The 14,273-nt window shown below is 53.6% G+C and overlaps 1 protein-coding gene across 1 annotated transcript; it reads left to right on the forward strand.

Moving 5' to 3' along the window:
* The first annotated feature begins 1,098 nt into the window (after positions 1-1,098).
* Positions 1,099-3,538, forward strand: MYF6 (myogenic factor 6). The gene is made up of 3 exons (XM_060244564.1): positions 1,099-1,696; positions 1,781-1,880; positions 3,055-3,538. Exons 1-3 carry the CDS (start codon positions 1,127-1,129, stop codon positions 3,171-3,173), a joined length of 789 nt encoding a protein of 262 aa, XP_060100547.1. The 5' UTR covers positions 1,099-1,126; the 3' UTR covers positions 3,174-3,538.
* The last annotated feature ends 10,735 nt before the right edge of the window (positions 3,539-14,273 follow it).

The following is a 14,273-nucleotide window of genomic DNA, read 5'->3' on the forward strand; positions in this document are numbered from 1 at the left end:
GGTACGCACATTTCAGGCAGAAAGAATGCTTCAGTTGTTACATAGAGATAAGAGCTGGCTAAACGAGAAGTGAAAGTAACATCCCACTAAATGGCAAGAAGCGCTCTTGACACAAATATGCAAAGGAGTTCCTGCTACAAAAAAAGCACCCTGACAGTGAAGCAGATGGATGCATGTGGTTTGCAAGTGGTGTCCATGTGGTAAATGGCCATCTGCAACCCACTCATAGTTGCCCAGTAAATATAGGTTGAATTGCAAGATGCATATATGCTGAAACAATTGTATGACTTTGACAGATAGGGGGAAAGGTGAAGATCTACTCCATACAAATCCACAGCATCCCATCTTGTGGCTTGGACATGAAGGCTCACTAGCAGCTTGAAAGGAAAGTACAGCACCATCTCAAAGATGCCAGGAATACAGTTTCATTTATGATAGGCCCAGATGGCCCCTTGTCACCACTACAGGCTGAAGCTCCAGCTCTTCCCTTTGGCAGCATTCCTTGGAAGTTCAGGCTGCAGCAGTGCTTGTATCACTTTATACCACCCCTGGGCAGGGCCTAATGGATTTGGGTCACAGGAATGGCATGTTTGTGGGGGAGGGGGAAAGGCAGAGAGATGTTTGCAAATATAATCATTACAGCCGATGTAGTACACCCTCCTTGGAGTTCTATACTTAGCCCAGAAGGGGGAAGGGAAAGGGGATTTTCATTCTAAGCCCTAGTATTTTGGCCTGCGATCAACCGCTCCCCATTTCACTCACACTGAAGGGCACAGAATTCACAGGAACTGGACGTTGCTATTCTTTCTTTCTGCTCCCCCCCCCGCCCCAAAAAAGGGTCTTGGAGTCTGGGGAGGCGGGGTGCCTTTCCCTTGCTAACTCTGGGAGATGATGGTGTCGGGCCAGCACCCAGGAGGAGGCTGGTTGGCCGGGCCTGCGGAGGGTGATGCACCACGACAGCTAAAAGTTGGATAGAGTTTCAGCGCCGACTATATATATCAAGGGGCCGGGGGCCCTGATGTCACCGCGCTAATTAAATTCCGCCGCCGCCGCCGCCGGGCCGCCTGGAGTCTCGGGGGGCTTCCCGGGGGAGCCCGGAGGCCGCGCAGAGGCGACGGGCCCGAGCATGATGATGGACCTTTTCGAGCCCGGCTCCTATTTCTTCTACTTGGACGGGGAGAATGGAGGCCTGCAGCAGCTGGACATGGCCGAGGGCTCACCGCTGTACCCGGGCAGCGACGGCACCCTGTCGCCCGCCTCCTGCCCCGACCAGCTGGCCCCGGAGGGCGGCGGGGGCGGGGGGGACAGCAGCAGCGGCAGCGGCGGCGAGGAGCAGCACGTGCTGGCGCCGCCGGGCCTGCAGGCGCCCCACTGCCCCGGCCAGTGCCTCATCTGGGCCTGCAAGACCTGCAAGCGGAAAGCGGCGCCCACCGACCGGCGCAAGGCGGCCACGCTGCGCGAGAGGCGGCGCCTCAAGAAGATCAACGAGGCCTTCGAGGCCCTCAAGAGGCGGACGGTGGCCAACCCCAACCAACGCCTGCCCAAGGTGGAGATCCTGCGCAGCGCCATCAGCTACATCGAGCGCCTCCAGGACCTCCTCCACCGCCTCGACCAGCAGGACAAAAGGCAGCAGCTGCTCCTGCCCAACGCCGCCGCCGCCGCCGCAGCAGGCACCTTCAGCCCCAAGGCGGGCAAGGTAAGCGCCGCCGCAGCCCCGGTCACGTCCCTTAGCCCGGGAGCCCCCGCGCTCAAGCCCCTTCTTCTCTCGCCTCCTCTGCAGATGCCCCCTGCCGACTTCCTGAGCACCTGCGCCGGCGCCGCCGACTGGCCCAGCGGCTCGGAGCATTCCAGGGCGCTGCCCCTCAGCCCCCCCAAGGAAGGTAACGTGGCCGGCGGAGGGGGGGGATGGCCAGGGCTGGGAGTGCCGGGGGGCTTGCTTGCTTCCTTCCCCTTGAGCTCCACCCGCTCTTCCCCGGGGCGTGGACGGAGCTCCGGCTGGTTTCCAGGACTGGCCTGAGCATGGTGCGGTCCCGGCCGGCAGGCTCTCCCTTTCGCGGGAAGCCGCTTGTCCCTGTTGCACCCAGGCGCAGCCCAGCCTGAAGCCCACCCGGTGATTGGAAGCCGGTGCTGGAGGGAGCAAAACGCCCTTGCCGGGGTGGGAGCCTTCGCGGCCCCTGGGGAATCCGGAGTCCCTTGCGCCGGATCCTTCTGCTCCAGGCTGGTCGAGTCGCTCTCTTCCGAAGTAGCCCCATTTCGCGTTGACATGCCAGGGCCAACAAGGGGGGATCGCAGCCGGAGTGACATTCCCGCCCGCCGGCGAGTCCTTCCGAGGGTTTCAATGGCCCTTACTGCGGCGTAGCAGAATCAAACAGGAGTCCCGGGGGGGACCTTCACGGGCACAAACGTGATACAAACATAAGCGCCTGGAAGCGTCAATTTAGAACGAAAGCTTGTAAGCGAAAATTTAAACTTTTCAAATAAACGTATACATGAAATGCCGATGCGTCCGCCCTAGGGCGCCACAGGACTCCTGTTTTATTCTGCCACCCGGAGCTCGGAAGCTAAGCCGTGGTTCGTACTTGGATGGGAGACCTCCAGCCGAGGAATGCCGGGATCGTGACGCGGAAGCCACCCGCTGCTCGGCTCTTGCGCTGAAAGGCCTACTGCGGGGCCTGACTCTCCCGCCCTCGAGCAAAGGGGAAAGCTGAGGCGCCCCTGGCATGGGGCACATCCCTCAAAGTAGTCCCGAATTCAGCGGCGGCGGAGGGCCTGGCCGTGCTTGGGATGGCAACTTCATCCATTTGACAACGGGAAAGTAAGGCGAGGGTGGGCAGCCCTGGAAGGTGGCTTTGCAAGTCAGCTTCACGGTGGAAATCGGCGGCACTTGCTGCCAACTAAATCGAAATGTGGTCGGACTTGGAGAGAAGGCGCGGCAGTTTCTCCGGCCTGCTTTGCGGGGAGACCTCGGGGTGCCTCGTCTCCCGCCCTCCCCTCCCCCCGCTGGGTCCGGGTTGACTAACCTGCTGTTTCGCTCCTCTGTGCCCCCAACGCCAGGCGCGCCGCCCCCCGACTCTTCGGCCTCCAGCAGCCTGCGTTGTCTCTCCTCTATCGTGGACAGTATCTCTTCGGAAGACCGCAAAGTGCCCAGCGGGGAGGAAGTGGTGGAGAAGTAGCCCCGGGGGAGTATTTGGGGAAACCTGCAGCGCAAGGAAGTGGCCATCCCGTCGCCCTGGAGACTACATCGCCAATTAATTTCTGATCTCTTCTGGAAATCCTAGAGGGGTGACTAAAGGATGCCAACTGCATCTTCTTAAAAGGAAGATTGGCCCTCGGCTAGGTGCACAGAGACCAGCTCTCCTTTCTCTGCTTCCCCTTCCAAGGTCATCTTCTTCTAACCTCCTGCGGCCTCGACCACCCGCTCTTCCTCCTTCACAATTAACGCAAGGCCTTGTGCTCTAGTGAGGATCTTCTTTGTATAATAACAGACAGAAAAGTTCATTCCTGTTTGAATGACGTTCAAGGTTATCTTTTATTTAAAGTCTCGATATGTGTTTTTTGTGTGTGTGAATGTTAGTAATAAATGTTAGTATTTTTCCCTTTTTTTAAAAAAAGTAGCAAGATAAATATGTTTAATATGTGTTTAAAATGTGGTCTTTGTACATAAAGCCAGATAAAGTTTTAAAGACTGTAAAATAAATGTTTAAAACCCCTTTGTGTGTTAATGGTTGGAGATTTGTGTAAAGGTTGTTGTGAAGTGATGAAAGGAATGGCTCTAAAATTGGGGGGGGGGGGGTTGCATATATCTCTTCGCCAGTCCTACAGGATCCCGCTTTTTTTTTTAACAGCTTAAGTAGCTTCCTAGGCTCAAGAGTAGCGCGGCGCTTCCTTCAGGTTTCTTTTCTGGACTCATAGGCAGAAAGTCCGAAGTGGGCCTGGGGAAGTGAGTGAGTGGCTGGAAGAAGGCGGGTCATCTGCCTTGGCCTGGGAAGCCTGGAACTGGAGGCCCTCAGCCGCCTCCTGCCTGCATGCCGCCTTGCACGCACCGGGGGACTAGGCCTCATACTGCAAAGCGCATCCACCTGTGGAGGCGACCACAGTTCCACTCCTTAGGAATGGCCTCTGAAAAGAATGGGAAACGTCTTTCTGCGTCATATACTCCCCCCCCCCCCTTCCTGGATTGGGTCTTGTTTGGGAAAAGGACTCTTCTCCGCGTGGAGGGATAAATGCTCTTTCCATCATGGCAACAGCAGCAAGGCTTCCCTTCACTTTCGGGAGAGAGAGAAAGGTTAGAAATCCGCCCCCCAATCCCCCGGCGCGGCTTGTTTGCCTCAGAATTGATGGGCGTGGACTAGCCGAGCTCCCGTCCCGACTCCCTGGGGAGGAGGCCCCTGGCAGGAAGGGGTTAAGTGGCCGCAAGGGCGCCAAAACGAGGCGCCTCTGATTAGCGGGCTGAGCAAACAACCCGCTGCTGAGGCGGGAGCGGCAACTTTACCAGCAGCCCCCGGCTTGTTTATACTCTCGAGACGAGGCGGCCACCAAGGAAACGCAGCACGCCCCCCTCCGCCGCCAGAAAGAGCGGGTGTCCCAGCTCCCCCCCCCCCCCGAGCGTGAGGGGCAGGTCTTGCCCTCCCGGCGCAGGGAAAGCATCTCGGCCCAGGGCCACGGCCGGCGCTCCTCCCGCTGCTGCTGCTCGAAGCGCCCCTGACTCGAGGCTTTCGGGTCTAATAAGTTCCCACTTCCCCGGCGGAGAAAATCGCTCCTGCCTTTCGGCGCCTGGAGGCAAAGAAAGTGTCCTCCAACCGAAGAAGCAGCGAGCAGCGAAAGCCACATATTTGGTTGGCCTTCAAGCTGCTACTGGACTCTTGCTTCTTTCTACTGCTAAAGGCAGACTAACATCCGGCTGTCTTGATTTAACTCCAACGGAAGGTTGGTCTGGATCAGAACTCAGTTCTTGGCGCGCCCGAAAACCAACGCATTGCAAACAGCAGAAAGGCTGGGGGGGGAAAGGAGGCGTTACAAAGAAAGAAAGCTCGTTAGATTCGAGTCCAGTCAGTGGCGCTGGAATCCAACGAGCTTCTCTTTGTGACGCCTCCTTTGCCTCCCAGCCTTTCTGCTGTTTGCAGGCTTTCGTAGGAATGCGTTAGAGACCAACAAGAGTTGCAGGGCTTAAGTTTTTGAGAGTCCAAGCTCCCTTGGTCAGACAGTTTAGATTTTAGAACAAGAGAGGCCAGTTTGGAACAAGACCCACGCAACGGCGGAATCAAGCCGCTTCATTCACATTTTCGGCCTCTCTTCTTCCACGGAACTGGGCCTCCTAGCAGCCACCCTCGGGGGTAGGTTTAGGTTGGCAGAGAGTGGTTGTTATACTAAGATCTGGCAGGTGAGCCTAATGGGCCAGGGAGGAATTGGAACCCAAGTGACCGCTACAATGCTCCTCCACCCTTTGACCACTGTGTCCCACTGCTTCTACTGCTCGTTTTATACAAACAAATACCGCAAAAAGATAATTGCCCGAAGTTTTTTTAAACAATCTTAATTAAGAAAAGTAAATATTGTTGTTATTTGATTAACTTTATAGTCCACTTTTCTCGCTGAGACTCAAGGCGGGTTATAGGCTATAATCAGAGCGATCTGGCAACCTAAGATAACCAAGGGACAATGCAACGAACTATGTAGTTGTTGAAACCTCCAGCAACTAAATCGTTTAGGGATGGAGTCTGAACGAGGAGCTGTGCCCAACTCTGGATTTTTATCACCTTGTAAGCGGCTCCATGGGGTCGCAAAGAGTCGGACTCGACTGTGCGACTGAACAACAAAAAAAACCCGGCTCCATTCCCTCCCCTCCAAACTAAACCCTTGATTCTATGGTGTCCAGTTTGTTCCTTTAAGCAAGAGGACTTCATTGGAGGATTCGGACACTTGATCGACCGGAAACGTTGGACTTTTCTCAGCTAAATTGGATAAAGGAATAGCGAGTCACTTACTTGAATTCAGACATAATCTGCTGCAAGTTTCTGTTCTCTACTACACCTGTGTTTTAGTTATACAAATCTTCTTGTATTATTCTGTATGTGGGAGACTTGTTGACTTAAATTTGTTTGCTTAGATAGTCTTTCAAGTTCTGTTCCTAATTTAACTCCTTAGAACTCGCACTGGCAGAGGGTACATCGCAGCGTTCAAGATTCCAAAGCAATATCATGGATTACTCTAAAAATATGATGGTGTCCTTATTTCTACTCCCAAAGACTGCTTACAGTGTTCCAAACGGCCTTTCAAGTTATGTGGGTGCATTTCATATATACATTGTTCTATATATATTACCTACACTAACAAATAAAACTCACCCTGCTATATAGCAACGGTTTTTTCAGGGAAAACAAAGCGTTTGGTAACTGTATATAAGCATAGAATATGGATAGTCACCAACTTTTCCACTGATATTTGTAGTTTTTAGATAGAGTAAAAACTTTGGCGCTTTTTTTTTTTTTTTTTAAAGAACCCCCAAAGAGTAAACCACCTACGCTTTAAAAATTGTTTTCCAGAGTTGCTTTTTCCCTGACCGAAGGAGGGAGCGGACAGCTAAAAAGCTCCTTTGCAGTCTGCAGCCGGGAAGAAAAACACCCGGCTGGATATTTTAGCCCCGCCAAATGATGTTTGGCTCCCCCGCCCATCCCGCCGTCTTTGTCCTCTGCGGCCAAACAGAGTAACGTGAGAAATTGTTTGGAGTAAGCGGGGCTTCAAGGTTTCTCATTAAAGCAAGACAAAGGAAACCCCCCCCCCGCCCCCAAAGTGCCCGCGACCTCAGGGGCTCCGGCCCAGGCCTCGAGATGTTTCTGATTCCAATGTTTGTGTTTGATATTAATAACGATAATCTTTATCTAAGTCTACAGCCAAAGCAACGAGGGCCCTGGAAGTCCAGGAGGAGCGGCGCAAAGATAAGCAGGCTCCGACTCCCCCAACCCCCCGCCATCCTGAGGAGCGCTCAGAGTGATCCGGTTCAGCTCTAATTGGAAGTGATTTCCCTCTTGGGTTGCTTGAAAGCGAGGACATCACCTGTAAAGCTAACCCGAAAAGCCACTGCTTATTTTTCTTGGCACCAGAGCCTGGAAGCCGAAGGCCTCTTGCGGCGACTGCTCCCGGCTCGCTCTCAGCTCCCGGCTCCCGATCCTAGTAATCGCTGCCCCAGAACAATCCTTGGAAAGGCCGGCTCTAGTGTGGACCCGAGGCAAGGCCCTTCGCCGAAGCCTGCCTGGGGAACAGCGTTTTTACTGGTAGCCCGTTCAGCAAAGATTTGCCGGAAGGATACTAACGGCAGCAGTGACTCTCCCTGGCATATGCCGCGCTCCGGGATCTCCTTTCGAGCCCCTCCTCCCGTTGCCAGCAGCTGTTCCTGAGGGCGAAGAAAGCCGAGAAAGCTCCCTTCGACCAGGCCTGCGCCCAGACCCCGCTCCTCCCCTCCCCTTTATGATGTTTTCCAAACTTCGTCTGCTGAATACATCACTCAAATTCTTCTAAGCTTAACCCAGCTGCGATGGAAGGCTGGCACTTTTCCTAACCAGGTTCTGATGATCTTTACGGCCCTTTCTCTCACATTCGCACAAAATTAAATCGTGTCTGCCAAAAGTCACGCCGAATTCTGTCTACGAACTAGAATTCAGAGTGAGGCATTCGAGTCCCCAACCACCCACCCACCCGCAAACTTCGGAATGTCTCGAATTCCAGGAGTCATAAAATCCCCCACCGCCACCCCTTCGTCCCCGTCTGGCGTGAATCTCTCCCCTTACTTGTCATTTCTCCAAGAGGAGCCAGTCAGTGCCTCTCTCCAGGCGGGATTCTTGCTCCGGATCTTTGGGCTTTGCCTGCCGGCTTATTGTGTTTGTTAAAGGAACATGTGCCTCTCCAGAGGATGGCGGTTCGCTCCTTGTTTGGTTGCTATAGCTGTCAGAAGGGACCCCTGATTCTGGGAAGTTTAATCCCAGGATCGGACCCGTCTCTGGAGGCATCTGAAGGTTTCTGCAGTGGCACCCAAGGAGGGTGTGTGTTTTATGGGACGAGGGGAGACAGATTTAATTTCTACACACGAAAGTGCTGAGGCTCAGGCCTGCCTAGGAACTCATCACCGTTTAGATCTAGATGTTTTAATCACTAGTATGTGGGGAGGGGAGGGTTGGGGGCGGATGTGGATGGTGCTCTGTAGGGAGGGAGGCAAGTGCGCACTCCGTAGTTTCTTGGATGCGAAATAGTCACCTACGCTGCTGGGAGAAGGCAGCAATTGGGTTGGTCAGGGACAGGACCTCAGTGCAGCAAGACCTCATCCTGACAATCTGTTGAGATTGTGGCTGGCTGGCTTGTTTATCCATCCACACTCTTAATTCTTAAACATGCACTGTTCGTAATGACCAAATATAACCTAACCATATGCTTCAAACCTTTGCAAATGTATTATTTGGACCAGGGGGTGTCCTTCTCTGGCCCAAAGGTAGCACAATCTGATAGAAATATTTTTAGGTAGACTGAAACTGCAGCCTTTGCTCTTGGAACCGTTCTGTTTTATTTCATAAATTGAACCCAGGCTGAGTTTGGAAGAGACACTCTTGAAAATGGCTGCTGGAAAGATCCTCTCCTCTGGACTGCGATGCCCCCTGCTTCACGCTGAAAACCAGAATAAAAAAGAGGATCCGTGGAGCAGCTCCAATCAGAGTCTCCCCTGCCAGCTTCTGTATGATACTTCTTTTTTGAGGGGAGGGGGAATCTTAGCTGCATAAGTGGTTGCTCATCTTTTGGAGAGGAAAAACCATAGACATAAAAGAGTGCAACTGAAGTGAGATGTTAATGCTACTGAAAATAGCCATTTTGACCAAATGCACAGGATATTTCCCTGGAGTCCCTAAAAATTATAACTGTGCTGTGGATCCTGTCCCAAGCCGCCGGTCCCTGTGTGGAAAGCCCCCCAAGCATCTGGCTAGACCAAAGGTTATGTGGGGGTGGGGGCAGAGCTTGTGCGCGCTCCTTTGGTTTTGCCGTCGGCGCACACTCCTTTGAACCCCGGGATGCTCCTGCCGCGCTCTCTTTCGGAGCGCCGAGTCGTTCAGGTCGCCCTTCAGATCGCGTTTGCATGTGGCTTCCCCTGCCTCCAGCTTGGAGATGCTCTGCACACCAGCCAGCGCTTGCGCTGTGCCAGCTGCATCCCAGAAGAGTTTCCCGAGCCTCCTGCTGGGTCGGACTGCGGCAGGGCCTCGATCTCGCTGGCTTTTGGGGCACCTGAGAAAGGGGAAGCCCCTTCCGGAAACGCGCGCTCTCCAGCAAGGGCGGTTTCGAAGCCTGCGGAGCCGGGCTGGACTGGGAGGCAGAGGCGGCGGCCCGGAGTGGAGCATCGCTCCCTCCCCCAGCCCCAGCCAGTTTTGGATCTCGCCCGGGAGTGCCTGGGCCCCGCCCGGCCGATGGTTTGCGCAGCTGGGCCCGGGCGGAGCATTCCCCACGCCGGCCCCAGCCAGGACTGCTGCTGGTTGTTGACCTAGGTGCGCCCAGGCGCAAGCGCGGTTGCCGCCCCCGAAAAAAGTGGCGCTCCGAACACCAGCCCGGCAAGGAGAAAACCCATCGGAGAGGAAAGCGAAAGGGGAGGGGATTTCCTGGCACCTCCAAGACGCGGCCTTCGCATTAAGCGGCGCACCAGAGAGGCGTGAAGTCTGGCCTCAGTAGACAGCTATATAGACCGAAAGAGGGAGGAAATGTAGGCGGGGGGCGGGGATGTGACATTTCTAGGCAAAAAGAAGCACCGCCACAATCCACCACAGCGCTGATGATACCTGTCCGCCCAGTCTGGGTAAGCTTCAGTACGGGCAAAGCAATTGTGTGACTGAGGTTTGACTGACACCTCCCCCCGCCCCCCTCAAGTAGTGTGTAACCTTTCTTTGGATTATTTTTGAAAAGCATCCTTCGCCTTGCACTTACATCCGTGTAAGACTTCTCTCCACCGCCCACCTTCTTAGGGGTCTCAGCAGTTGCAGAATCCAATAGATTTAAGGGAAATTGAAACCTGCCTCTTTCTCGCAGAGTACTACATATATATTCAGTATCTGAACACTTCTTCTATAGAACAAAAATCTCAATGTCTTTCCTCGGTTCTCCAGCTTCCATGGATTGTGACCACCCCCCTCAGCCGCAGCCTGGACAGAAATCGAGGTGCTGCTGCTGCTCGGGCATTTCTGGGACAAGCTTGGCCGCGAGACCCGCGAGACCTGCAGCCCCACGCAGGTGTTAAAGCCACGAGCGAGCCTTCCCGTCGATTTGCATGCCGCCGGGTGGCCGTGCAGAGCTTCCTTTCTTTCCATGGGGTGAGAACGGCCCTCGGCACATTCTCTCGGAGACTCTTTGCTTGAGGCTGTCCAGTTCCCTCAGCGGTAAGGAAAGCCAGGCTAGAGCCATCTCCGGAAGGGGTGGGGGCTGCCTCTTGCTGTTGTTGGCAGCCGCCCCTGCACGCCGGGCTTGCTCGGTTTCTTCCCAGCAGTGTCTCCGTGGCTCCTTCGCATTCCCAGGACCCGCTTCTCGAATTCCTCTCCCCTGCGGGACGCTGCTGCAACTGCGTTTGGAGATCGGTTTACAAACGGGAGCGGGTGCCTCAAAGGGAGGCTAATTGCCCCCCCCTCCCCGCGCGCTCCGCCCGCCCCAGAAGCCAGGAGCAGGAGGCAATCGCCGGGTGGCGGTCCGGGAGGCTCTTGGCCAACTAGGCGAGATGGGGCATTTGCGAAGCCCGCGGGTCTCCTGGCCTCAAGTAGCCTGTTTCTCAGCTGCAGGAGCAGAAAAGGCGGCCGCCTTCTTGCGAGCTGGCCAGGCATGAGAGGACTTGAGAATCTGCTGGTTTTACTAATTTTTTAAAATGTCCTCAGAGCGCATGCCTGCCACTTCTTCCTCAGTCTGTCTTCACAAGGATCCTGTGAGGGAGACGGCAGTTAAGGGGAGGCTCCCTGCCTGCGATGTCTCAACCCGAGTCTCTCTTGCTAACGCGAACCAGCCTCCTCCAGCTCCGTGGCCCGCAGGCCTGCCCGGGTCTGTCATCTCTCGCTCTTACAGATGAGGCGACTGCTGGATTTCGGCCAAACCAGGAAGGCTGCCCCTTCTGCCCCAGCGCCCCAGCCCAGCCTTGCCTTTTCACTCTTTCCTCCACGAAGGGAGGAACAATTTGACAAATGTCAATGTTCTCAGCGCACAAATGTCAACGTTCTCATCAATATATTCATAAATTTCTGCAACAAGTTGTACTGATTCACTCTAAAAATGGAGAGCGCTTTTCCAGTCGACACATAAACCCAGCTTGAACCTGGCAGTTTCCTCAGACTTTCCCACAACTCTCTCGAAGTTTTATAAGATAGTGGATGTATGGGTTAAACCAGAGGCGGCCAAACTGTGGTTCGGGAGCCACAGGTGGCTCTTTAACCCATATTGTGTGGCTTTTGAAGCCCTCCATTGCCCCATCAGTCAGCTTGGAGAAGGCATTTCTCTCTATCACTTCTCCAAGCCAAGCCAGCCAGCCAGCCAGCCAGCCAGCCAGCCAGCTTCCTTCCTTCCTTCCTTCCTTCCTTCCTTCCTTCCTTCCTTCCTTCCTTCCTTCCTTCCTTCCTTCCTTCCTTCCTTCCTTCCTTCCTTCCTTCCTTCCTTGTGGCTCTTCAACATCTGACATTTATTCTATGTGACTCTTACGTTAAGCAAGTTTGGCCACCCCTGGGTTAAACTAACAACATCCTTTTCTAAGGGCACTTTTGCATGTGCTAAATAATGCACTTTCAATCCACTTCCAGTGCTCTTTGCAATTGGATTTTGCCAGTTCACACAGTAAAATCCAGTTGCAAAGTGCATTGAAATTGGATTGAAAGTGCATTATTTAGGGTGTGTGGAACACCCTAAGAGTAGTTCTGTCAGAAAGATTTCTACTCCGTTATATTGCATACTATTGGCTGACGAAGTGAGCTTTTAGTACGCGGAAGTTTATACCCAGAATTCAACTTCGTTGGTCTGAAAAGTGCTCCTGGAGTCCAACTTTCTTTTGTTGCTTCGGACCAACACGGCTGCCCACCTGGATCTCTCCAAGTTTGCTAATGTAGGTTTCGGCGTCAGTGAGTTCACCAGAAAGTGCAAAGCAGGTAGAGCAGGGAATATTTTCATTCGTAGAGATGCAGAATGGGCGCATCGGAGCAGCAGCGACAAAAGAAAGGCCTGGATGGTCTGACCGATATGCACAGCCTCCAGGTCGGATTGGAAGATGGGAAAATTTCGTGCGCTTCGAGAGACATGAGATCCCTGTTACGCACAAGAACAGTCAGAGCAAGGAGTGCAGTATCCTCTTGGCCCTGCCAGGCTTTCCATTTGGAAACGATGCAAGGGGCAATGCCCGAAATCTTGTTTAGCTTTTCCTTTGCGCTCATTCGTAACAATGCTAGGTGAATGCGCAACTCTGCGGCCATCCCCGTTGCCCTGGCGGTGAGGGAGGGCTGTTCCCTCCATACAAGGGGGCCGCCGGGAGTAGCCTCCCAGTCAGGGCGGCTGATGCACAGTAGGCATTTACAGCCAAAGCGCCCTGAAAGATCAAGTTTATTTGTGCTCAAAGCATAAATCTGTAAGCGGGTCTATTTTCGCCCCTGGGAATGCGCTAAAGCAAAATCTCGATCCAAGCAAGTCCTCGAGTTACAGCTGACAAAAAAAAAAAAGGCTGCTGGTGGGGGGGGGCGTGTCTTTCTTTGCTTGCTGGGAGATTCCTCCCCAAACTCCGAGAAGGCGTCGACAGTCAGGGCGCTGCAGCCCTTTTTCCTGCACAGCGCTAATTCCCTGGCTGTGTCCTCAGCAAACTGATACTGATACCAGCCTCATGGCAGCAGAGTCCGACTCTTGTGCTTTGATGTAATCTGATCACAACTTTCGAATTCAGCGGCATGGCTACAGCTATAGAACAAAACCATTAAAATTAGCTTGAATTTGGCATGTGGCTTCTTTCACAGAGAAATGTGGGGGGTTGGAATTTGAGGGTGGTACGGAGGAAGAGAATCATGTCTTGGAGCCAGTCCGCAGCCACCATTCCTGCGGTTTCGGAGTCTTCACCTGAAGACCATGGCCACTTCAGAAGGTGGACTCTATGGCATTGTACCCTACTGAAATCCCTCTCCTTGCCAAACGCCACAATCCTCAAACTCCACTCCTCAAATCTCCAGGTATTTCCCAGCCCAGAGATGGCAACCCTACATTCTACCCACGAAACAGATGAGGGAGCTAAATAACTGGGCTGAAATGCCTGCTTTCCGGTTCCAGCCCTTGGCGAAACAGCAGCACCCATCCTGAGGAAGAACTCTGGAGAACTGGAAAGCTAGCTTGCTGTCTGTATGGTGTTCTTTTGGTTGATCCTAACAAAGGTTGTTAGGGTTGTTGTTTCTAGTTGCAATAGTACCATGCTATTGAAAGAGCCAGTTTCGTGTAGTAGTTAAGTGTGCAGACTCTTATCTGGGAGAAACGGGTTTGATTCCCCACTCCTTCACATGCACCTGCTGATGTGATCTTGAGTCAGTCACAAGTTCTCCCAGAGCTGTTCCTCTCAAGAGCAGTTTCTGCTAGAGCTGTTTCACCTCCACCTACCTAACAGGCAGTGTTCCCTCTAAGCTGAGTTAGTGTGAGTTAATTCATTGTTTTTTAGCTTCCGGCTCACGCGTTTTTGTCTCAGCTTAGAAAAAATGGCCCTAGAGCAAACTAATTTATGCAGTAGCTCACAACTTTCACGCCAGTAGCTCACAAAGTAGAATTTTTGCCCAAAAGACTGCACAGCTTAGAGGGAGTATTGCTCACAAGGTATCTGTTGTGGGGAGGGGAGCCGAAAGCAGATTGTAAGCGGCACTGAGACTCCTTCTGGTTGTGAAGAACCGGGTATAAATTCAATCTCCTCCTTCTCCTCCTTTAGGCCTCACTCAGAATCTGAAAATGAGGATTAATTCAGCTTGTCCTCCGGTGAAAGAGGTCTGGGGTGTGAATGTGTGACCTGATTTCAAGGGCGCAGAGCGCGATCCAACTCAGAGTAAAATGGTTGGGGCCTGTCAATCATGAAAGCAGCTTGAGGTGTTTTTCATTCGTCTCCGAGGATCTCCGGGCCTGAGCCTCATTCTCCCTCCGTCCGTCCGTCCCTCCTGCCAAGCAGAGTGTGGGTGACTGACTCCCCGCAGGGGCAACAAGCTTCCTGGGCGAGAGAGGGGACTGGAAACCGGCGCGCCTGGTCCACCCCCTAAGCAGTGCCGTCTGCA

This window comes from Heteronotia binoei, chromosome 8 (genome assembly GCF_032191835.1).
Source record: "Heteronotia binoei isolate CCM8104 ecotype False Entrance Well chromosome 8, APGP_CSIRO_Hbin_v1, whole genome shotgun sequence".
Lineage (NCBI taxonomy): Eukaryota > Metazoa > Chordata > Lepidosauria > Squamata > Gekkonidae > Heteronotia > Heteronotia binoei.